We start from the raw sequence: 23,366 nt of genomic DNA, 5'->3' as shown, positions 1-23,366 counted from the left end.
CTTTGGTTTTATGATGTGAGTGACAAGAGGTTAAATCTCTCCATAAAAGAAAAAAGATTCTTTCAGGCAGTTGCGTTGTTTAGACAGCAGGTGGCGACAGAGGCTGATTTATCACAAACTAAGGCGTGACTCTCCTGCCTGTTCTCACGTTGTCGTTTTTCTCTGCACAAATGCACGGTTGACCAGGTGCTTTGAGTCACTGCATGTGCAAGGTATACATATGTATTTTTTCATATATATATATATATATATATATATATATATATATATATATATATACAATACTGTGCAAAAGCTTTATGCAGGTGAGGAAAAAATGCTGTAAACAAAGAATGCTTTCAAAAATGGAAGTATTAGTCATTTATTTTCATCAATCAACAAAATGCAATGAATGAACAAAAGAGAAATTTAACTCAAATCAATATTTAGTGTGACCACCCTTTGCCTTCAAAACAACATCAATTCTTCTTGGTACACTTGCACACAGTTTTTGAGTGAACTCAGCTGGTAGGTTGTTCCAAACATCATCTGTGGTTATCATGTAATCCCAGACACACTTGATGATGTTGACATCAGGGCTCCGTGGGGGCCATACCATCACTTCCAGTACTTCTTGATCTTCTTTACGCTGGTTCTCAGTGACTTTGGCTGTATGTTTGGGGCTGTTGTCCTGCTGCAGAATACATTTGGGGCCAATAAACAATAATTTATATTTATGAAAGCATTCTTTGTTTACAGCATTTTTTGACACCTGCGTAAAACTTTTGCACGCTACTGTATATATATTAGAACCCAAAGGGTTTGGGGAGAAACTGTGAGACAGCAGTTAAAAGCTGCCATTGAAGCTGTGGTTTCATGCCAGCTTTCCTAGAATGGTGGGAAAATAAGATCCCGTGCTGATACAGGCCCATTTCCTGTGCACTTCTAAAAGCGGATCTTCCACATTTGTATATCAGAGAGATGAAAGAGGATAAGATGGATAGACCAGCCCCACCCTCAAGTTCAATGCATCATATCCTGTTTCTGTGTGTGCGTGCGTGTGTGAGAGAGAGAGGGACAGCACAGATCTAGTGCGGCCCAAAGTCATGATGCTCCCATTAATCAGGCTGCCCTAGATTCATGCTGTATCCTGAGCTGAATGCAGGCCTGTTAGAGAGGACATGCAGGTCCGTGCATATGCATAAAGACGTGTGCACTTGCCCTGATAGAAATTCATATATGCATGCTTCTAGAAAGGCTACGCACACACACACGCCGAGGATCGAGTGTGTTTGGTATTGAAAATGTATTCCATCTCACTGCAGCTCCCGCCCCAGCGCACCCCTGTGATTCTGCTGAGACTGCTTCCCTCTGATATCCTTTTACTGCCACGCCAGCAAAACACGCACTGCCAGAGAAACAGCGCTTAGTGTGTGTGTTTGTAGTGTACTACATTTTATTTTCCCGGTCTTTGTCAGGGTTGTGTGTGTGTGTTGTCTGTGGACTGCAGGTGTTTGTGAATGAAGCACTCCTAGATCAAAAGTGTCTGTGAGAAACGACACAGTGGGGTGGGGGGTGAGGCGTTTTCTCATTTTTAAAAAAAGAGACTTAGTGTCTCCTTCCTTTTTTCTTCTTCTTTCTTTTTCTACTACAGGCGTGAGGCTCTAGAGCAAGCAAATCCACTGGTCAGGGACCTTTTTCACCTGCAGTTTTCACCTCTCTCCAACAGGTGGGGCTGCTGCACTACATGAGTCTTCTTCGACCTGTGAACTGGGTGAAAGGCAAACACGAGAAAGAGAGGGCTACAACTGCTGACAGGAGGAGGCCAGAGGAGAATAATCAACTCAAATACATTAGATCCTCCATTTGCAGGGCTTGGAGTGATTTCAATGCTACAGTGGATGACATGCTCACAGGGTTAATACATCTCTGCATCGCCCGCCCCCCCATCCTTCAAAGGACATTACAGTATCTTGTCTGATTGACTGACAGCAGCTTTAAAGTGATGTTTTGTGTCTGTTTCACACACTCTGCAGTGCAGACCATCCCTCTGTTCTACAGTAACCGAATAAAGACGCATGATCGGTAGCAGCGTTTGCAGCAGCAGGAGCAGCAAGCCTTCGGAGGACTCAGTGACCCTGACACATCACCACTGAGCATTTACTCAGCAGGATATATGAGTCTGTTGCATCACTGTTTCCTTACATTTGTGGAAAGCCTGTGGATGTGCTGTTTGTTTTTTTTTTAATTTCTAGAGAAAAGAAAAAATTTCTCAGAGATCTGACCACACAAGTCAGGAAGAGGAACAAGTACCAAAAATATACAACCCTGCAAGCTGCAAGCTTGCTTGAGCACTGTACAGAGCACAGCTGACAGACACAACCACTGCCTCCTCATTTGCCATCCCCCACGTTGGTTTAAAGCAGGAGGGGCAGATGGAAATTTCTGTGCTGTGACCGCTCTGTGCATGTCTTTGTCATGGTGCTATTTCCAGGAGCAAAAAGAAAGAAGTTTAAAGATTAAGACAAAAAAGCAACACCACAAGCTTTTGGCCATCTCAGTTATGGTAGACTGACTTATTTAGCACCTTCACATCTGATTACAAGCTCAGACTATAAGTCAGACAGGGTTTGGTAGAAGACTGTCGCCTGTTTTCTTTCTTTATAAAAAATCCAAATAACGCGTTTGGTGCCCTATTAGTCACCTGATGTATGCTTAAGCTGACTAATTTGCCTGCTGGCTCATGTCATGGTGTACACCCTGACATTACATTTACCTACAACTAAGGACAATCAAAAGCAAATTTGTCCCTCATTGCATACAGCAGACCGACAACCAAATGTGCTGTATCCCATAGCATATCTGGGTCACATCATCAGGAATGATCGCTGTGGTCACCCAGGCAAATAAACCAGAATGCAAACTGCACAATGTGCACAGACGATGTCAAAACAGTACCTTTCACAAGCTACTGTACTTCAATGCATGCAGCACATTTGTAAAGGAAAAACAAACACACACATAGAAAAAAAAAAAGCTTCAGGTGGCACATGATAACACATTCAGGATTTTGCTCAAGCTTCCAACTTACACAAGCTCAAGCCAAATGTTTGCAGCTAGTATTGTTCCCACCTTTCACGCTGTGAGTGTAAAAATGGAGTTATGCTGATCTCAACTAAGCGTGCTCTAAGTGACGCAAAATATTCCTCATCTTTCTGGGAGCACTGGAACAAATGCCAATGCTTGTTTTGATATTTACTGCTTCCTTTTTTTCTTTGTGTATTGAGATGTGTTGGATGTAAAAGTATCTCCTCGCACCATCTCATGTACTTCTTCCAGCTGGTGTGTTGTATGTGTGTGTTGTTTTTGCTGTGTGCATTTGGCTATTTCCTAAACCTGAACACACCGCCCCCCCAAGAAAGGAAGAAAAACGCAACGAGAGACAAACCAGAAATCACTTTACACATTCTGGAAATTGGTGGACCTACTTTTTCCTCTGTCTTGTGCACACATGTCTTCTGATGTGAAGTAAGTGGCCAGCTGTGCGTTCTCAAGTGGCCCAATCAAATCAAAAACAAAACAAAAACCCTTCAAGGCTCTGTCTGATGATTGGCAGTTACCCCATGAGAGCTCTGGGTCTGTATGGGCCTACAGCTCTGAAGTGGAGGGGGGGTTGGTCTGTGTTTGTGTGTGTGGTGTCAGTCATCTAAGCCTCGGTGGCATTTTTATTGCATGCGTGTGTGCGTTGCCTGTGCGTGTACATTTGCTTCGCTCCAGCAGGAAACATGACACTGCTATTAGGTTTCTTCATTAACATATTTCTGCATGTATCTTGCTGCAGTGCAGTAGCACCAGCTTCAGTAACAATACAGAGCTTGTGTCGAGCATGAGATGCAGTTTGATGAATGATTTAGCCCTCTGGGCATGCAGGCTCACTGCTCTGTGTGTGAGGGAGGGGTGTTAGTATTTCTTTGGACTTATTGTTTTGTTTTATGGAATACAGTAGAAAATATACTTAACTGAGAATACAACCATGGCTCATGGTTTTATTAGCCCATTACTGTGTGTGTTTTATGGTTATGCAGGAGGACATGCTTCTGTATTTATGTAGGGCTATGCGTCTCCTCTCCACAGAGGTGTGAACCCCTAGCTGAATGAATCAATGCCGCCTCCTCACTCTGTCCCCCGTGGGTTAATGTAGCCACAGGCCTTGGAGAAAATCAGATAGTCTGTCCAGCAAATCAAATCATTTACCTGATCCTTCAGCTGATAGGACAGAATTAACCCAAGCCTTAGAAAAGATAGTATTTGGACAGCCACACAGCTAGAGGTTGATGTGAGATAGGGCGCTGAGGGGGGAAGATAAGGGGCGAACAAGAAGAAGAAAAACACTAGCAGCCTGGATGAGAGTCAAGGATAACAAATGTTCTCCCTCTATAATATCTGCTGGGTGGAATAAAAAAAAACCCAACAACGACAACAACACAAAAAAAACAGCGTTAGTAAGATAAAAAAAATGACTGTGGTATTATATTGACTCAGCAGCGTTTTTAGGTCATAAATCATGGTTTTCAGTACTTTTTCCAAAAGCCTGGAACATACAGTTGGATCATCCTCAAAGAACACAGTTGGTGTATATGCTATAAAAAAACAAAAAAACATAATCTACCAAATGGTCCCATCTGTTCCTATCCATGTGACAAGCCTAACCTAGAAATAAACAGATATGTCTCTGAACCTGGACACATTGTTCTGCACATTAGCTGCTTGTTGTGCTGTAGTTGGAGAGTGCAATGAGGAATGCTGAATTAGCCTTTATTGGGTTATTTGGCTGAACTGGAGGGTTTCATTACATAGAAATTCAGTGTGATGTTTGTATAAAAATAAGTCACCTTATTATTATCATTTTATTACAGTGAATAAACACACATTATGTTATGGATGTGGATTAAACCCGTGTGTAAAAAACTAAAAAAAAAACCCCAAACAAACAAAAAACAGGCGTAAAATGCTGCAAGTAATAAGCTGTGCTCTTGATTATGCTGTTTGGTAAATTTGCTACGAATCATCCATACCCACCTCAAAGTGGGGATAACTCCCACGGAAGCCACGGTGTTATTGACAAGACAAACCCAACACAGTGAAGGTGAACCCTGCCTCTCGCTCGCAGGTTGAAAAGAGGGCAACAACAGGACACTAATTAGAAAGAATTGTCTGAATTCCCAGTCGGGAGCGATTTGGAGAACAAAGGACCGACTCGGTCCCCTCGGACAGTCCGGGACATGACTCTGATCTCCGCCTGGTAATTCCCTCCCCGAGTCCCGTCAGGGATGGCAGGCGCATCGTAGCAGCGAGGTCAGCGGGGTGAGATCCGCCGCTGAGCAGCCTGGTGTTTTTGCTCAGCTCGCTAGCGGTGTGGTGGTCCGATTGGACAAAAACAAAGAAGCCACCGAGCCGTGACCACCGGGAAAGTCGGGCACCGAGTGTCCCCACGAGCGGGTACATAACGTCCACGTCTGCTGTTCAGATGAGCCCTTGCTGCTCTCCTTCTTCTCCTTTGGCGATTCGGTCTGTTGAAGCGCTCGCTGTGCCCCTACACCGAAGGGTCGCCTTGAAACCGGCGCAGTGAGGAGGGAGGGGCTGGAGGAATGGAGGAAGGAGGGGGGCACGGGCAGTTTGAAACCGCCTCTAATTTTTTTAATCAACATTTTTGCAACTGTGTAAAGCGGGGCGGTGTACTTCAAAGGAAACTTATGGATAATAAAAACCCGCCAGGGTCCGACAGTGCTGTCCGCACGGAAGAACAGGGGGGGTCACATCGGGGATGAGGAAGGGGAGGCGTGTGTGTGTCTGTGCGTGGGGAGGGACTTTACACCAAAGGTCGATTGCCCCCACTCCCCCTTTATGAGTCTTAACACAATGGTACTAAATTAGTACGCCACTTTTTCTCCCCCTTTTAATGCAAATGTGTGTGTCCCTCCTCCTGTTCAGTCTGTAGAGATTATGCACAAGCAGACACCCCAGTCTTGTTTTCACCTACGGCCCGATTTGCATACCGAAAGCGGTGAATTCCAGTCGCAGCCCTTATGATGCCTTTATGCCCTTATGATACAAGTCCTCAGTGGGTCTTCAGGAGGTCTCTGACCAGTGAAATAGTGCTGTAGATCACAGCGCCCAGTCGATTGTAGACCACAGATATGGCCTATCGTGGCCCAATGATGCTGTCTTAAACAATGCTTTTGATGGCTCCCATATCGTCAGTTGCCAGGCCTAAACCATAAACTAGTCTGTGTTTCTGGCTTGTGACACGTTTCCCATTTCCACTCATGTGTTTTCACAAACCATATACCTGATCTACTGTTTCTAAAGCCCTAGCCCAAATGAAACGAATTAATTGCTATCGCGAGTTTTTATGCTCGAATTCTCGGTTTTACTCCCCTTTGTAGCAAATAGTGGAGAGTGGGATTTTTCTGTGACTTAATTGGGCTTATTCGCTGCTTCCTGGTGAGAAAAAAAGTAAACGTGAGTACCACACTACCTAAAAAAAAACACAAACACAAAACGCCTCCAAACGCCTGGGATACTTGATTTTTTTAGCGTCTATTATAATCAGCGTGGAAACTGGTGGGTTGGTGAGTAAGTGGGGGGCATCGCTTTGACCCCCTTCCTCTCTCTCTCTTTCTCGAGCACACATGGTGGGGGAAAAAAGAGAAAGCCCACTGCTTGTTTTGATCACTCGGTCTTGATGGAAGAGGGGACCTTGAAACTGCTCAACCTTTCCTCGCTCCATAATTGGTTTTATAGTGCTGGCGAGAGGCCACGGTGTGTGTTTTTTTAATACACTCGGGAGCTTTGATTGACATTCTTAACAGCCAATCAGAGAGGAGCAGTGTGCAAAGTCCTGGGTTGGATGGTGGTAAAGGAGGTGGGTGGGGCTTACAAAACAATGCTGTGTTTCATTGCTAGACGCGTCATGGGCTTTCTCTCTCCCCCCGAGTTATTCCCCAGTTTACCTTCGGACGAGCCTGTAATGGACTACTCCAGTTCTCCCAGCAACCTGGACGGATTTTAAGAAGCGCTGGCATTTTTTTAAGCCCCCTTCAAGACATTTTACCCTTTCAAGTAAGCGCTAGGCATGTTTTCCCCCGTCTTCTCTACGTACCATGGCCCTTTCTTAATAAAATAGTCGTATTTTTGTTGTTTTAAAAGCTATTTTGGTCCGCGAGTGCGATTTGAAAAGGGCGCGGAGGTTAGTGCACGCGACGTGTTGTTAATTTTTTTTTATCGGGATGAAAAAGCAACTTTCGAGACGTTTCTTCCGACAGAGTTTTGCGTGGCTTTTAGTGGAACCGTGAAAAAGTTTGAAACGTGGCTGAAATGCCGAGCCTCCTGCGCTGCCGTGCCGCATGGGTCACACCGAGAGGGGGAAAAGCTTTCGGTCTAGCTTATCTTCTAATTTAACTGTCCTGAACTCATTTTATTAATAAGGAAAAAATACAGGTACTTTCTCTTTGGCTCCCGTGTTTCTCTAAAGTGGTATAAGGGCGTTATTGTAATTTCTAAGCGAGCCCTTCTTTTCAGAGCCCGCCCGCTTGGATATCACGAGTCATTGCTGTGATGTGTTTGTTTGCAGCCTTTGAAGGTGAACTCGGCTTTAGCCTTTTTCTTTTTAAGAAAAAATCATGACTAATAATGTGAGCCGTATTTAATTTGGGGGGCAATCTGTAAATAAATAAAAATAGTATATTGAAGCTACAAGCTACCGTGTTTATACCGTCTTGGATGCCGTTTGTAAAAGTCGCATTTGCTTGTTATTTTCCCCTAAACTTTTGTTCTGTATCTCTTTGGAATTTAAACATAACACCGATATCTGCGAGGTTTTAATAAAGAGCTGCTCTAAATTCATTTCAATCGACCTTATTTATCTCTTCTCTTCTTGTCCAGAATCAAGACGCATACTTTACTGGCTATGCGTCGGTTTATAGTCTGTGCTGTAAAACCCACTATTATGTGTTTAAACGAGTTCAAACTTGCAGCAAAGCGTCGATAAAGTGGATATCATTCTAGGTTTTTACACGGTGTTTGCGGCTTGGGTTCAGATTTCGCTCCTTGGGCAGCACCAACGTCCAGTTGCGAAGTAACCCGGACTAAATCTGCATGTGCAGGCAACAAAACACCGCTCACCCCGCTGATAAATGATGCATGCTTTTGCGAGCTTATTTATTTTTAACCCGTTCGAAATTTATATTTGATGCGCCTCTAGTATTTACTGTGTATTGGTTTACATTGCGACTCGGCCTGAGCCTAGATTGCAAGGTTTACGGATTAGGGGGGCTGTTAATCAAGTGAAGGAAAAAGGTGGGATAGTTTTCTAAAATCCGACGGGTTCTTGGTTTCCAGATCGGGATCGCGAGATGCTTTCACAGTCGGGGGAAGAGCAGCAGCCGCTGGCCGCTCCTCCTGCTCGTTTCCCCGGGAAGCGGAGCGGCTGCCTGCTCGCTGTGCAGCGTGGGTGTAGTATCGCTCAGATGTCACATCATAATATTGTAGATAAGTTAAAATCGTATTAAAATCTTCATTTAGAGCACGACGGCAGTGCCTCACACGGTCTCATCGGCGATTAGCTGCTATTCGAGGTTTAGTTTTTGAAGTGCTTTTCCAAACTGCGTCATTGCACATATGGGCCGCCTGTTCGCTGGAAAGAAGAGAAATCCTAAAACTACCAGTTCCCAACAGTTTGCTCCGACATCGCAGTCTGTTGTAGATTATATGCCAAGCTCTTATTTTATTGTTTTTGTTTTCATTTATTTTAATTTTTCATGTATTTTATAGGTCAGAAGGATGGCTGAAAAGGAGCCCGAATCGCCTGGAAAATTAAAGACATTATTATAGCCAGAACTGGCTTTTTCGGAATAGAGGGCCTATTCGAACGGACTATTTCCTTTCACAACTTTCCCCGCTGTGGATAATGGATGGCAGAGATTTTGGTCCTCCCCGATCCGTCCACGTACCACCTTCGTTGTTGGCGGGGCTCGCGATGGACTCTCACTCCATCCGGCTCGGAGCAGCTGCTGCAGCCGGGAGGATCCCTCCCTCCTCCGGTCACTTGCTGGGGAGTCAGCCGCAGCCTCTCCACTCCGGAAAATTCTTGCCATCGGCCATTAACCTACATCCACACCACAGTAAGTGAGCCACGCTTCATTGCTCAGCTTGATTCTGTAATATGAGTGTCCCCCCACCCAAAAACAACAAGAAGATTAAATATTAACTTGAAATAAAAACTGCGCACGGTTTGTGGCTATCCGTGGCAGCCCGCGCGGTCACCGCCTGGATGTGCGGTGTGATGTGGGCAAAGACAGGCGGCTGTTATAAGGCTGTGACAAGTTTCAGATGTAACAGATCGTGTTCAGGATCCTCGGCCCCTGTAATGTGCAGCGCATTAGCGGAAAATTACTTGGCAGTTTCCGATACACATTTCTTCGGATTGAAAGGACAAACAGGGCTGCGGTGTAGATGTTCATGCAGTAGCTTGGAGGTCAGGGTGCAGCGGTCTAGGATTGCATGCGGACCATTACACTGTCATTGCTGCTCCAGGGCCGATGCAGTGTGTTTATCTGTGTTTGACACGGCGGGGTAGTAAAGTTTTCACCTTAAAGGTATCACAGACCCGTGCTCGACCCGTTTCTGAGCAATAGCTGGAGTGGTTGTGTATTTGGAGTAAAAGTCACTCAGCTGGAGCATTTGGCAAATGGCTGATGTTTTTTTTCTTTCTTTTTTTCATGAATTTGTAGCAGTTCTGTTAAACAGCCCTTGTTCTGCTGCAAGTACACTGGAGAATCTGTGTAATGGAGAGAAACTGTGTGTACTGGAAGCAAACTGCTGGGGTATTACACAACCATTCTCCTACAAGTGAACGCCCATGTGTTTGTTTACATCACATCGTGTGTGTCTGTGCATTATAAGCAGAATCATATATGCAGTATATGTCATTCCCTGTTGAGCTGATGATTTTTTTCCATTTACATTCAGTGCCTGCACAGTAATGTCTTGCGTTTTTTATTGGCATAGAGAGCCTTGAAATAACAAGAAAAGGAGATAACATTGCATGTTTGCATATGGTTTTGTGGTCGGTCACAGAGGAAGTTGGAGTCATCTATGTTCAAACCATATGTTCTGTGTGTGTGTGTGTGTGTGTGTGTGTGTGTGGAAAGGGATGTCTGCTGTTTCTTTCGGGAAAATGGAAAGTCTGACAAATGCTCTCACTGAGTTACTCTGAAGTCATGTAGCTGCAGACAGAGATACAATTACAGGTTTTCTGGTTTCTTTTAACCCCAAAGGTGATAATATTCCCTTTTAGATGTGTTCCCTTGTCCTTATCTGTGAGCGTGAGTTCATTGCAGTACTTAGGGTTCCAGTAAAGTGAGGGCAGGGGCTCCGATGAAGCGTTAATTTGACACCGTGGCAGAACCCACACATTCAACTCTCACACACAAACATGAAAAGGTGTCAGAGATGAAATCAGTGCACAGCAGGGAGTGTTGGCTTGATTGATGGGTGCATTGTGGCAAAGAAATGTACCAGGGCACAGTTTATTGAACCAATTTTGCGACTCCTGACAGTTGTGGGTATTACGACCTTAAATTTCTATCAGCATTATATATATATATATATATATATATATATATATATATATATATATATATATATATATATATATATATATATATATATATATATATATATATATATATATATATATATATATATATATATATGAGGACAATATTTTTATTACCAGCTTACAAAACTAAAGGCATAACCCACTCACAACCCCACCTCTCTTCACACTACTGGAGATGTCAATTAATATATCTTGCAGATTAATAGTAATTAAAAGGATGCGTTCCATGTGTGTTTTGGGAAAGAGTTGTATGTGCGTAGGCTGTGATGGGATTCATGTAAACTCTGTTAGTAAACTGCATTGCTTAAAGAAATAAAGACTATACGAGGATTTGGAGGAAAGTGCTGTTTTTTCATATGTTTTGAAACAAAGTCGCCACACTAATTAAGATCGGCCACATCACAAATCTACCAGCCAGCCTGGGAAATTCCCAACACATCTAAGAGTATTTCTAAATCATGTTTCTTTTAGTTCACTGAAAGTAGCCTGTAGTTAGCCCGTGGGAATGAGGTGGGTTATCGTGTGTTGTTAAATTCTCTGGAGGTGGAGCGGTTTGTCCGCTGCTTGGCAGACTGGTGGTTTGATTCCTGACTGTAAAGTCCACGTATCAAAGTGCCCTTGAGCTGAACTTTACATACCTCGTGTATATGCTAAAGCCACACATTTTTCACTGTCATGGTGGTATTGCAAAAATATATGCTTGTTGACAAAAACATTGTCCCCCCCACCCCTATGTCCTAAATACCATGGAATATTTTCCCTTTGGAGTTAATCGACGTGTGGTTTTTACTAGTTTTTACTCTTCCCAAATACCATTCTGGCTCATTCTTTCCCGGTTATGACGGTTAACTAAAACTAAGTGTGAAAAAACATTAAAGTTAAGTGAAATAAAAGCGGGAAGTAGACAAATTAAAGCAATTTTCTTTGGTTTTGGTTTTAGTTTGGTCAGATTTGTCAACACAAGGAGCCTGTGTTTGTGTCAGGCGACTGTGTGTGAAGTTTTTGCTGTGTGTTGTTTTTCTTTGAGCTTCTTAAAGAATGCCACTCATATCGTAACAGAAACTAATAATAGCTAAACTAAAACAAGACATTTCTGCTCTATAGAAACTGAAGTGAAATGAGCAAACTTTCCCAGGAAACTAAGTGAAACGCAGCTCAACTGAGAGGAAAATTGTTTAACAGTAATAACTTTAGTTAGGATGACGTGACGCCCCTGCATCTCCCCTCCCGTGGCTCAGAAACGAGCCGAAAACTGCTTGTGTGCAGACGGGTTTGTAAACTTGACGTTTAGCCAGAGGGGTTGTGGGACGGGGTGTGGTTGTGTTGTTGTGAAGCAGAATTGACCCAGCTGCTGTCCCAGCCCAGATTGGCAGTTGAAAGGCTCCTTTTAAAACAGGATACATTTTACCCCGACCTTCCAAAACTGTGTGACTCATCTCCCCTGTTGCACACTCTCACAGCCTCTGCCCACCACAGTGCGACACAGGTCATTTAGCTTTATGGCACTCCTCCATATCAAATCCCCACACATTACATTTAACCAACCCCGAATGAGATTGCAGTCCTGTGCTTGTAATAACACTATACAACCCTATTACATAATAATTACCCAGTAATTGTGAATGTTCATAATGTTCCTCTTTAATTGCAATAAACCACATGAATCCAGTTCTCAAGGACCCGCTGTGCAGTCAGAGGAGCCAGGGTCGCCCTGCTACTGTTTCTGTTTACACATGTTTCAAGGAATTCAAAGCTTTTTTTTGCACAGTTGTTTCTGGCTGAGCTCTTGATAGCAGGGTTGACTGTTTATAGCTGCCAGTGCAGCCTTATTTCCCAGGAGTCTGCCTTATTAGTTTTTGTTTAGTTTAGTTTTAATAGGGTTTCCACCTGACTTAATAGAGTAGAGTGTCCTCCCTTATTTTAAGCTGCCAAATGTGGAAGGCAGCTTAACACTTAGTTTGCAATGCATTGTGAAACTGCAAATAGTTTGACATTTGTGCTGCTGGTGCAGCAAAAAGGGCATCTGTAAAGACATAATTTTCCATCAGCCAATCCTTTCTATGCAGCAGCTCCTCTATCAGCCCGCTATTCACCCAGGTTGTATCTAAACAAGATCAGCTTCAGTCACTGTTTATAGATGTAAAATGGCTGTAAAAGGTCCGCAGTCTGCTGGAGGTCTGCCGGTGCCTCCATCACATGATTGAAGCCATCTGTCCTCTCCTTCTACGTCCCTCACTTTTGTGCCTGAGTGCTGCAGAGGCAGGACCTGCTGAAATGTAACTGCACTGAGGAGACAAGCACACCCATACCTTTTATTTCTGCAAACTGTAAAAAGGTTCTAGTGGATGTCATAGGAGAGGTTTAAAGGTAATTTCACTTTGCTTTTAACTAATTACCATCTTACACGTTTGAGATATATTTAGCACACTTGAAAGAATGAACTTGTATCACCAGTAAAACTAAAACTTCCTTTATCTGCTGTAGTTTTGTCGTTATTTCACTAGACGGCAAATCCAGCTTGTTACCTAAGTTATGTGCCCAAGCCTTCCACTTTTGGCCTTGTGGGTAACCTGTGTGTTAGATGGGGCCAACGGGCTTTTGTTGTGGGCACTCTCAGGTGTGTGAGAGAGAAAGAAGTAACGTTGCTGACACGTAGCCACAGCTCATGTTAAGTATGTGCCAAGAAATGGTAGAATACGGCATACTGTATCACTTGATCTTTATTGTTGTTGTTCAGTGTTGTTTTTATTGCAACTTTGTATGCACTCTACATGGAGCTCGGCGCTAGTTTTACTTGCCAGAGTCACTTCTTCATGACTTTTATGCTGTTGCTTATGAAATCATCAAGGCTAAACAGAAGTTCACTCATTTGCAGAAGTAGAACTTGCAGAACTTGTAGAAGAAGAAACTGCAAGGGGAAATGACATACAGGGAAGAAAAAGCAAATGAGACAGTTAATGATTACACGGACACATTATTAAGATTAAAGGGGGATAATGCACAGAGACAGACTATTATGCAATGAATAAAAATGTAATTAGTGGTTTTTGCCTTATTTGGTGTACTCATGCCTGCTGTGTTGTGCTTATTTATTTCTGGGACTGATCGGGTTAATATAATGCAACGCAATGTGTCCAGAAAGACCAAACCTTGAGTTTAACAGTTCGTACAGTCTCTCCTCTTTACTCTTCACTCTGCACAGCAAAGGTTAATTACCAGCTACCGGTAAAGACACTGTGCTTAGCAGCAGAGGTTTCCGTCCACTGCAGGGCTGCAGAGGTAGACTCAGAAATCTATTGCCCTGCAGAATTTGAAGCTGCTGTCACACCTCAAACACAAACACTGTTTACAAGATTGGCAGCTCGTTCCTGCTGCTGGCTGTGATCAACCAGCTCTCCTTTTTTTTTTTCTTGTCATTGTTCATATTCTTTCTATTGTATCACCTGTCATGCCTTTTTTGCATTCATTAAGCTTAAGGTGGATCACCTCTGCACGTGAGCAAAAACCCAGGCTGCACATTCAGTGGTGTGTATCAGGAACTCAGTTATGCAGTTAGTGGTTGAAGTGAAATGTAAACTATTTTTTCTTTCTTTCTTCCTTTTTTAGTGTCACTTTTGGTCCCAAGTTCTTATGTTCCCACAGTAGTACTCAGAGATCACTTGGTGGTCTAACACACTGTGGCATCAGACTTTTTCACTGGATTTTGAGCATTTAACTTCTGTTTTCCTCCTAACAAATAGAACAAAAGTCACAACAGCTCGTCCCCCATCCTTTCCCACATTTTTAACAAAACCAGATGTAGGTTAATATGCTGTGTTGTGATATTTGCTAGCGAATGTCACAAATGCTTGTTTAATGAGATGAAACTGTATTGCTCATTTCGTGAGACTTGAGGTAAAACAGCATTACTTTTCACTTTTAACTGCCTTCGGTACACATATTTCAGCCTCCCCCATTCGGAGAAAGGCCAATAGCTGTTGACACAAACAGCCTGAGATGAATGGAAAAGGAGAACTAAATGAGTGGAAATCGGCATTTTATTTTCAGAGGATAAGAGCTGAGGTTTTGCTGGTTGTGTGTGTGTATTTGAGTGTCTGTGTAGATGAGAGGACTGAAGTCTGGTGTATAAGAATGGGAGCATGTGATTGTGCTTAGTACAGTTGGGGCTGGGGCTTCCCCCTGAGACTCTGCAGAGAGAAGAGATTTATACTGACCACAACACATTCATACACGGTTAGATAAATGTGCTCGCCCTTCAGTTGTTCTGTCTCTTTCAGTCTCGCACACACTCACAGGGCACACGAGTGGAAGGCTAATAATTCATGCGGCTTGCAGGGGCAGGCCAGGGATGTCTTGGCTGATACCAATTTGTCTTCCGCGCCGCTTGGCTAGTGTGTCTGTTTGCACTTAAATTAATGTGGTGTGTGTGTGTGTGTGTGTGTGTGTGTGTGTGTGTGTGTGTGTATAAATATATATTCAAGACACACACACCTAAGTATGTGTGAGAAGATGTGGTTCAGACACATCCCCCTCTCAGATTAATTGAATCCTTCAGGAGAGAAAACGGGCTCCTTAAGAGAAAGCACAAGGCTCTGCTGCCCTGCTACAATAAACCTGTCAGTGGCAGAAAAAACGACACACATATACAGCACTCACACACAGCTGTCAAACATGAGAGTGATAGGTAGGCGTGTGTGTGTGTGTGTGTGTGTGTGTGTGTGTGCGCGTACAAGCGCGTACAAGCGTGCTGTGGCATGTTGAAATACCTAAAACATTAGCTAAGTCGTTCTCTGTGCCAGATCCCTCCCTTTAACACAAACAACAGCCTCCAGCACACAAAGGTCACACACTGTGCTGTGTCTGTCTGTTTGGCTGCGTGTTGAGTCTCTACGTGTCCCATTACATAAGCCTGATAATATTCTTCCCAAGGCACTTAGGTAAAAGCTCAAAATGTGTAACAACACGAAGGAGATGCACACAGCAATTTTGACACGTGAATAGTCAGTTCTAGCTGATTGTTAGTTATGTGGAATATGTTTTAACCAGTGGAGACGCCCATACCTGCAGCATGTTTCATGGTTTGGCTTACATATGCTATTAAAGCTGAGCTAAACCTTTTTATTATTGTATTATTTAGTGTTACTAGTGGTTGTTCCTATTAAACAATCAGTATATGTACTTTTCTGTGATGTCAGTGAGAGATGTTTATGCTCATCTCAAGCACCTGCCTACCGTTTGAATCCTCTGTAAAGGGCAGCCAGTCATACACACAACTATCTTAATATGAAAGGGGCTAAACTGGCTTAATCTATAGAGGAGTTCTTAATTTAGGGGCTCAGTGTAACATAAATAAGGATCATTTTTGAAATGTGACTCATGCCAAGCCACTCTAGTAGAGTGCAAAGATAAAAATATGGAGCTGGAAATCAGCCCTTGAGTTTGCAGTCATCCTTAGATTGACTTAAAGGTACTTGACTGTGCATTAAATGAGAGAGTGTTTCTAAAAATCGGGTTGTTTCCTGTCACTACATATGTGGTTTTGTGATTACACCACTTTGTAGTTTCTGACTTTTTGGTCTGCAGCTGTGAATACAGCTTTGTGGTGTTGCATGATCTTAAACGCATATGTGTGTTTCTGTGCACACACTACCATCCTTGCCATTTCGTCTGCCTGTCTGTGACACATGTTGGACTCACGTTTGCCGATTTTCGAGGTGTGCGTCAAAGTAACACCTGCCATCGTCACAGGAGATTTGAGTGCAACTGCGTGGGACGGTGTGGATGTTGGTGTACTCGATTAATGTTTGCTCAAAGTTTGGTTTTGGTTTTGTTTTTTTGTAAATTTGAGCAACATGGATTAAAACATCAACTTTTTTTAAAAGAAATTGTTTAATCTGGGAGAGTTAATCATCCTGTGTGTGGTTTCAATTGAGATGGCTCAGTCCCACTGGTCTCCCTCTGGTGTTGTGCATACTGGTGACCTTTCACAACTTTGTAATGTCCTTTAACTACTTCCTACTACTGCTATATATATACACTATGTACAACTATATATCCCAAATCGTCATTTTATTCAGCAGGTTTCTGCTTGTTTTAATAGCTTCATATTGTTCCCAACCTTTTCTTAACCCATGAGTGCTAAAATCTAAATTCTTATTATTCATACTGTATTGAATGTACTTTTTAGTGCTAAATAATGCAAAAGTAATCTGCCTTTAATGTCTGATTAAAAGCCATAAACTGGGGTTAAAACCTCAGTAAATAAAGAAAATGTGAACTACAATTTACAATTCACCAAATACAACTGTGCCTAGGGCTGTTCGATATAACGATATATATCGGATGACGATATAAAAACATCTATCGTTTCATTTTACGCTATCGTTTGTTTCGTGGTGTCGCAAAATAAACTGTTTACGGCAATATTTTTTCATCGTTTTGATGGTCACTGTAGTGGCTATATTCATTTCTTAAAGTTCTCTCTTTCTCTTATATGTAATATAACCACACTACGGACGGACAAGCGCCTGTTTTTATGCGTTTTATGCGGGTGCAACAACGACGGTAACGCCATCGCGTGTCCGCTTGTTTATGTTCCACATAAACCTTTCACAATAAAGCTCAAGATCCTGTTGAGAGTTTTTAAAATAATCTGAATCACGTGAAAGAGCAGATTATTTACGGATGAGAAGTAAAAAAGAGCCGCCAGGTGCTAAAAAATAAACCTTAGACTCAAACTCAAAGAATTTACAGAAAATGTTACATTTTTGTGATTTATATCGTTATCAGGACGATAGAATTCTTATATCGGGATATGAGATTTTGGTCATATCGCACAGCCCTAACTGTGCCTTTTTTTTTTTTTTTTTTTTTTTTTGGCATAATGTGGTTTTAAAGTCATTATAAACTAAAATTTAATTCCAACCTATTAAATAAATAATGGAAGTGGAATTGGTCAGTGAATGATGTGTTTTACAACCAAGAACTGCAACAAATCCATTTAATCTATTATCTATTGTTCACAGAGTCCAGATGGCAGCTCAGTTTGGGTCTCCATCTGATTTGACATTTCAGAGCTCATGTAATGTAATTTTCCCTTCATTTTTCTTCCGCTTAGAGATTTTCCTTTAAAAAGAAAAAAAATTACGAGTCTCCATTCTTTTGTTGTGCGTACCACCTCCCACCATTTCCTCCCACTTACTTTTTAAGTTGCCATTAATAATATTTTTTTAATCAAATGTCTGTCTCTTTGGGGTTGCTCATCTGGTACTCACATCCAGTACACCAGAGACACATTAGCCCTCACTGCACACTGCCTGTTTCTTTAAAGTTTCATAAAGACAAAAGGCCCCCAAAATAAAACATAGTGAGATTACGGGTGTTTATCACTATAACACTTTAGAGAAATCACGACAGTACTGTGCAGCTCATCTTGTTTCCTAAAATTTGTTGTAGCACAGGAGTTATTTTCAGATGTGAAATTTTAGCCCAGAATAAATGCATGATCTAAGATAAATAATTAACATTCTGTCTTTCTTTTTCTTCTTCTTCTGCTGTGTGGTAAACAAACTACTCCAACCCTTCCCTGCATGTGTATTCAGAGTATCATCAGATGGAAGGAGAGCTTGAGCAGAGGAAGCAGCTGTGCAAGTGATTCTGTTTGTTTAAAAATGAATTTCTTTTTGCAAACTTATTTCATTTTTCTTTATTCAATCAAACGACAAAGAGAGAAACCAGTCAGATGCCACCTTGTTGCAGTTCGGTTTGCCAAACCGAGAGCTGACGTGTCAGAACTCGAACTTGACATTTTTAATTAAAGTTGAGAAACGGTTTGTATTCAGCTCAGCTGCGCAAACAACACAAACAAAACCTGTTTCCTGTAAACGGCTCCCAGCAGAGGAGAACCAGACATCTCCATTTTGAAATAATTAACACACTTTAAACCGCATGGCTGAATGAATTCAGGGACGCACATGCAAATTCCCGCACATCCCTTGCCTGTGTGTGAGTGTGAATGAGGGTTTCTTACAGTTGGGTTTAATGGTTACCAGTGTGTCAGTTAACTTTGGGATGTATAGCACTGCAGAGTTTTACTGTTTCAGTGTTTTTCTTGCAGGGAATAAAAACCAGAGATCAATAGAGATCTCCCCCAGCTAACCCTGCTCTGAGTGCCACTGATAGATAACAGATAGTGTGTGTGTGTGTGTGTGTGTGTGTGTGTCTCAGGCTTTTATACCAGAGATTTTCTTTCATTTCGTCTTTTTTCCTTTTGCACATTTTCCAGTATTGTTAAATTTTGTGTGTGTGTTTCAGAGAATTTGGATCAATTTGTGATCAACACTGACTTGTTAGTTTCTCTGATTTTTATTTTATATTTTTTCTTTGGATGTGTGCGCCTTTGTGCCAGATTTGCAGTGAGTCTGACAGAATTGATCTCCTTCCTATCTCTGACATCAAGATATATTTCTTATACTGATCTGAAAATGGAGGCTCAGAAACGCGTTGGGAGTCAGAGAGCGTGTTTCTTGGCAACTCGTTTCTCCCAATATGGCAAACTAACTGTCTTGTGAACTGAGAGCCAAATGCTGTGTGTGGTGGGGGGGGGTGGAGTTGTGAAGGGAGAGAGGAAGGAAAAGGTTAAAAGAGGGAGAGGGTGAGAGAGAGACGAAGCTAATGAAAGAGTAATTCCAAAACATTTAAGGAAACATTTCCCTCTCAGCTACCATTTGGATGTTGTTTCTGGAACAAGGACTGCAAATGTTTTTCCTCTTTCGACCCCTCCCACTTTTTCCTGCTTTTGACTGTTCAGGAGGGGCAAAGGGACTTTGGGATTGTATTTTTTTTTCCCTGCTCACTGGCACAAAGCAAAACTGTAGACTGTGTGTACATGTGTGCGTGTGTACTCAGACACATGGAATAAATGGCCTGTAGGCGGCTACAATGCCGAGATTGATCCATACTCCAGTGAGGCATCTGTGCCTCTTGACGTGTCTGTGTATGTGTATTAGAGAGACCCTGGTGTTTGGCCTGAAGAAATGGAAACTGCTGACATCCTACCAGGACTTCAACAACCTTGACAGGTGGTGGTGGTGGTTGGAAATGTAGTGTGTGTGTGTGTGTGTGTGTGTGTGTGTGTGTGTGTGTGTGTGTGTGTGTGTGTGTGTGTGTGTGTGTTCATCGAGGGTGCATCTATGTTTTGCACGTCTTACACATGAGGTAATGATTAAAAAGTGGCTTAAAGGTGAGGATAATTTGTTAAAACAACATGGCTGCCACCTAGTGCGACACACATGGACACTCGCCGATGTGTTTAAAAGTGGCAGTAATTTAAAAAAAAAAAAAAAATAGTGAAAGTGCTAGAAACAATTCGGGCTTTGTGTCAAGAGTTGAACTAATGCCAAATAATTTCATCGAAACAGTGCGGTTATTCCTAAAAAGTAGGAACTGTAAAATGTCCAAGTCAGGAAATGTTGCAAAATATGCTTTATGTTCGTAGATGAGCAACTTTGCCTTTTTTTGATTTACAGTGGTGAATTTAGCAACAGCATTTCAGCTCACCTTTTATGTAAAGTGATTGCAGGAAACATTGCAGCTAACAGTTGTTGTTGTTGTTGTTGTTTGTTTGTTTTTAAATACTGTATCAAACCTTCATTGTGTTACTGCTGATGTAGACCGAGCTTCCTCTTTATATATAAACCGGTCGCAGAGCACTGACTGTGACAATTCATCCAATTTGAGTTTACAAAACAAGACGTGGTCCTTTTTTTATTTTTGTTGTTTTTGTTTTGTTTTATTCTAGCAGATCAGTTTTGAAGTTTGTAGAGGATGAATGGAAGCACCACTGTTTTAGTCAGCTGAAGGACAAAATCGCACTACTATCTTTGAAAACAACATGATCAAGATAAAATGACGCCGCTGGTTTCCATTCCAGGGATTCTCTTTTTTGTCATAAATCAAGGACACACCTTTCCAAGAAAGCAGTGACTTCCCCTCCTTAAAAGCCAAACTCATCCCTTTCTTAAACCGCGGTTTATGATTATTAAGACCTATTTTAAATTGTAAATTATGTTTGATTACATAATTTGTGCTGTTTCCAAAGTCGATGAATAATCATGTTTTAATAATGTTAGTGTTGACCCCAAAATTGGATTTATGCATTTGGTCATAATTGAGTAAACCCAAATCAAATCAATGTCTTGGGTAAAGAGTGTAAAAGTACTCAGCATTATTTACAGCATTTCAGGCCCCTTCTGTTCATGACTTGCTGAATAAAGGCTGTGTTGTTTGAGGGCTTGGCTCCACTTTACACACATGCAGCAGTTGCTCCTCTATTAGTATTTCATAAAAAAGTTGGTGGCATGTTTGCTGTAGTGTTAAACTGCAGTTGCCTTTACCATCAGTTACCATGGGGAGAGCAGGGCTTTAATCGTGAACATCACAACTTCAAGGAAAGAAAGCGCACACCTAAAATATTGTGAATTATAAACACAGTTGAAAGCAGAAGGAAAGTGAGGTTTGTGTTGTTGTTTAATATTGACATCAGTGCATAGATGATACTGCAAAACTGCACAGATGGAAAATTGTGCCATTTTCTGGGTAAAACCTCATTGCTGCTTTTCAGAGTTAACGTGTGTGTATGTGTGGGTGGGTTTGGTGTGCATGTGTGAATTTGTAAATGCAGGTCTACGGCAGTCTTTGTGTGTGTGTGTGTGTGTGTGTGTGTGTGTGTGTGTGTGTGTACAGCTTGTGCAGTGTTTTTGAATCAAAAGCGCATTCACTGCAAACCCACACATAACTGTTTGCACATGTTGGTGATCATACGGCAAAGAGGTGCAGGGACTCTAAGCACACGTGCACACACACGTTTAAATGCGAGTGTTAATAAAAACTGTGTCTAATAAGGCAGAGTGTGGAAGAATCCACCTACACAGTGTTATCACAGTGAGAGAATAAAGGCACAGTGCATTACTTCTGTATGTATTGTGTTTGCATGCACGCCTTTGCGATAGATTGGAAAGCTGCATTTGGTATTGATTTAAAATGGTGTGTGTGTGTGTGTGTGGCTGCTGACGGACTGCAGTTTTAATGTACTGATTTAGATGCAGGGGAAACTCGGCAAGCACAGCATGTCTCTTGGATTCCCACAGGACTAATACAGAAACACACACGTTCATTCCCTCCCCCCTCCTGCCCGTATACAGGCAGCACCCTTTCCCCTACACACATGGTTAGTTTTATCAGGGTAATGGCCGTGGAGTGTGTTCAGTAATGGTTCAGGAGGGGGGGGATCTGGGGGTCCTCGGCTAAACATGAAACCTTTTCCAGCTCTTCAGAAGGTTGCGCTTGGAAGAAGCTGTAATGGTTCAAAGTTTGCCGGTGGACAGATTGCACATGTGATGAGGGTGGAGTCTAATAAAAACGATCGATAACCGTATCGTGTTAAGATATGAAGTGATTTACGGGGATTCGCGCTCTCCATGGAACTGGATGCAGTGGTGTGTAGTGGTTGAATATTACTTATATTGAGGTTTTATTAATAACACCTTTATAAATGTATGGGGAAAACTCTAAACATAAACTGTTATATATTATATTATGCAGCAGGCATTTTTCTGATAAACGCTCCTGTGACCTCTTGATTTATGTCAGAGTCTAATGCACAGTGGCCAGTGCAGGAATAATCTGGTCAGCTAAAAAGTCATCTTCAGCTATTTTATTATGTTATGTCTCATAGTGAAGCGAAGATTTAAAAAAACAAAAAAGGTACACATTATCAGTTTGATTCTTTCCAACATTAGTTTTTGCTGCCTTATCTTTGTAAAGTGAAGCGCTTTCAGTTTTGTGATGACACAAAATGTGACTTGTTACCAGGAACGGTACATCGGGTGCAAAGCTACTGCAAATTTAAAAGAAAATACGTCAAGAAAAACTGAATATGTGCGCTTTTTTTTTCTTCTTCTATATTTGTGTTTCTGAAAACACATTTCAGGTTTCAGTAATCGTCAGCATATTTCTAAAAATATTTCACTGTTGTTATGTGTTACTACCCTTTTTTTTTTTTTAATATTTATAGCATTGTGTAATCAAGCTAACTGTTCATTTCCATGAATCGTTGTTGTGATTAACAGGTTGAGCTCAAGCTGTAACAAACATTTAATGTGTTGGGTATTTTTGCAGTGTGTGTGTGTAATTTATATTACATATACATCTTTGGCCTAATGCTGAAATACATTTGCTTTTAATTATATTTTTTAAATAATGGAAAACATTTTGTCTGTGAGTTGTTTATAAGGTTGAGTACATTTTTACTTGGTCAGATTTGTCTTATAAAAGCTGTCAGCATGTAATCCAGAGCTCTATCTGACAGACAGTTGAGTTTGAGGTAAATCCCTGTCCCACCCTGAACAGAGACGCACTCCTCCTCGTGCCCCACATGGCTGCATTCCTCTTGTGACGATTGTGGCTTTCGGTTGGTGGTTACATTAACTTCCCTCCTTTCTGAGTGAAGTCTGTCTGTGGTCTGTCTTGTTGAAATGGAGTGCATGGCTGCTCAGTAATAATGTGATTACAGCAGACTGCTCGGGCACAGTAGCATCAGCACATATTGATTTAGCTCCCCTCGCCCAAAAACACACACAGGAAGGAATGACATCACGTACAGAATAAAAAAACATTGACTGTTTGTGTTGTTTGGCCTCGCGGTTAC

The 23,366-nt window shown here is 41.9% G+C and overlaps 1 protein-coding gene and 1 long non-coding RNA gene across 3 annotated transcripts in view; one reads left to right on the top strand and one right to left on the bottom strand.

Moving 5' to 3' along the window:
• Window positions 1-347: 347 nt before the first annotated feature.
• LOC145428318 (uncharacterized) lies at window positions 348-5,606 on the bottom strand. The gene is made up of 2 exons (XR_013908601.1): window positions 5,059-5,606; window positions 348-673 (listed from the first exon to the last, which is right to left on the bottom strand). It is a non-coding gene; the product is annotated as an uncharacterized LOC145428318 (long non-coding RNA).
• A 1,319-nt stretch (window positions 5,607-6,925) lies between these two features.
• Window positions 6,926-23,366, top strand: part of tnrc18 (trinucleotide repeat containing 18) — a 43,442-nt gene continuing 27,001 nt past the window's right edge. For both annotated transcript variants that reach the window (XM_026165514.2, XM_026165513.2), the window contains exons 1-2: window positions 6,926-7,101; window positions 8,812-9,161. In XM_026165514.2, the coding sequence (XP_026021299.2) occupies window positions 8,948-9,161 (214 nt within the window). In that variant the 5' untranslated portion in view covers window positions 6,926-7,101; window positions 8,812-8,947. The remainder of the gene's footprint in view (window positions 7,102-8,811; window positions 9,162-23,366) is intronic.

This window comes from Astatotilapia calliptera, chromosome 4, assembly GCF_964374335.1.
Source record: "Astatotilapia calliptera chromosome 4, fAstCal68.1, whole genome shotgun sequence".
Taxonomy (NCBI): Eukaryota; Metazoa; Chordata; class Actinopteri; order Cichliformes; family Cichlidae; genus Astatotilapia; species Astatotilapia calliptera.
The sequence above is the reverse complement of the archived record's forward strand: the minus strand, read 5'-3'. Positions and strand labels throughout refer to the sequence as shown.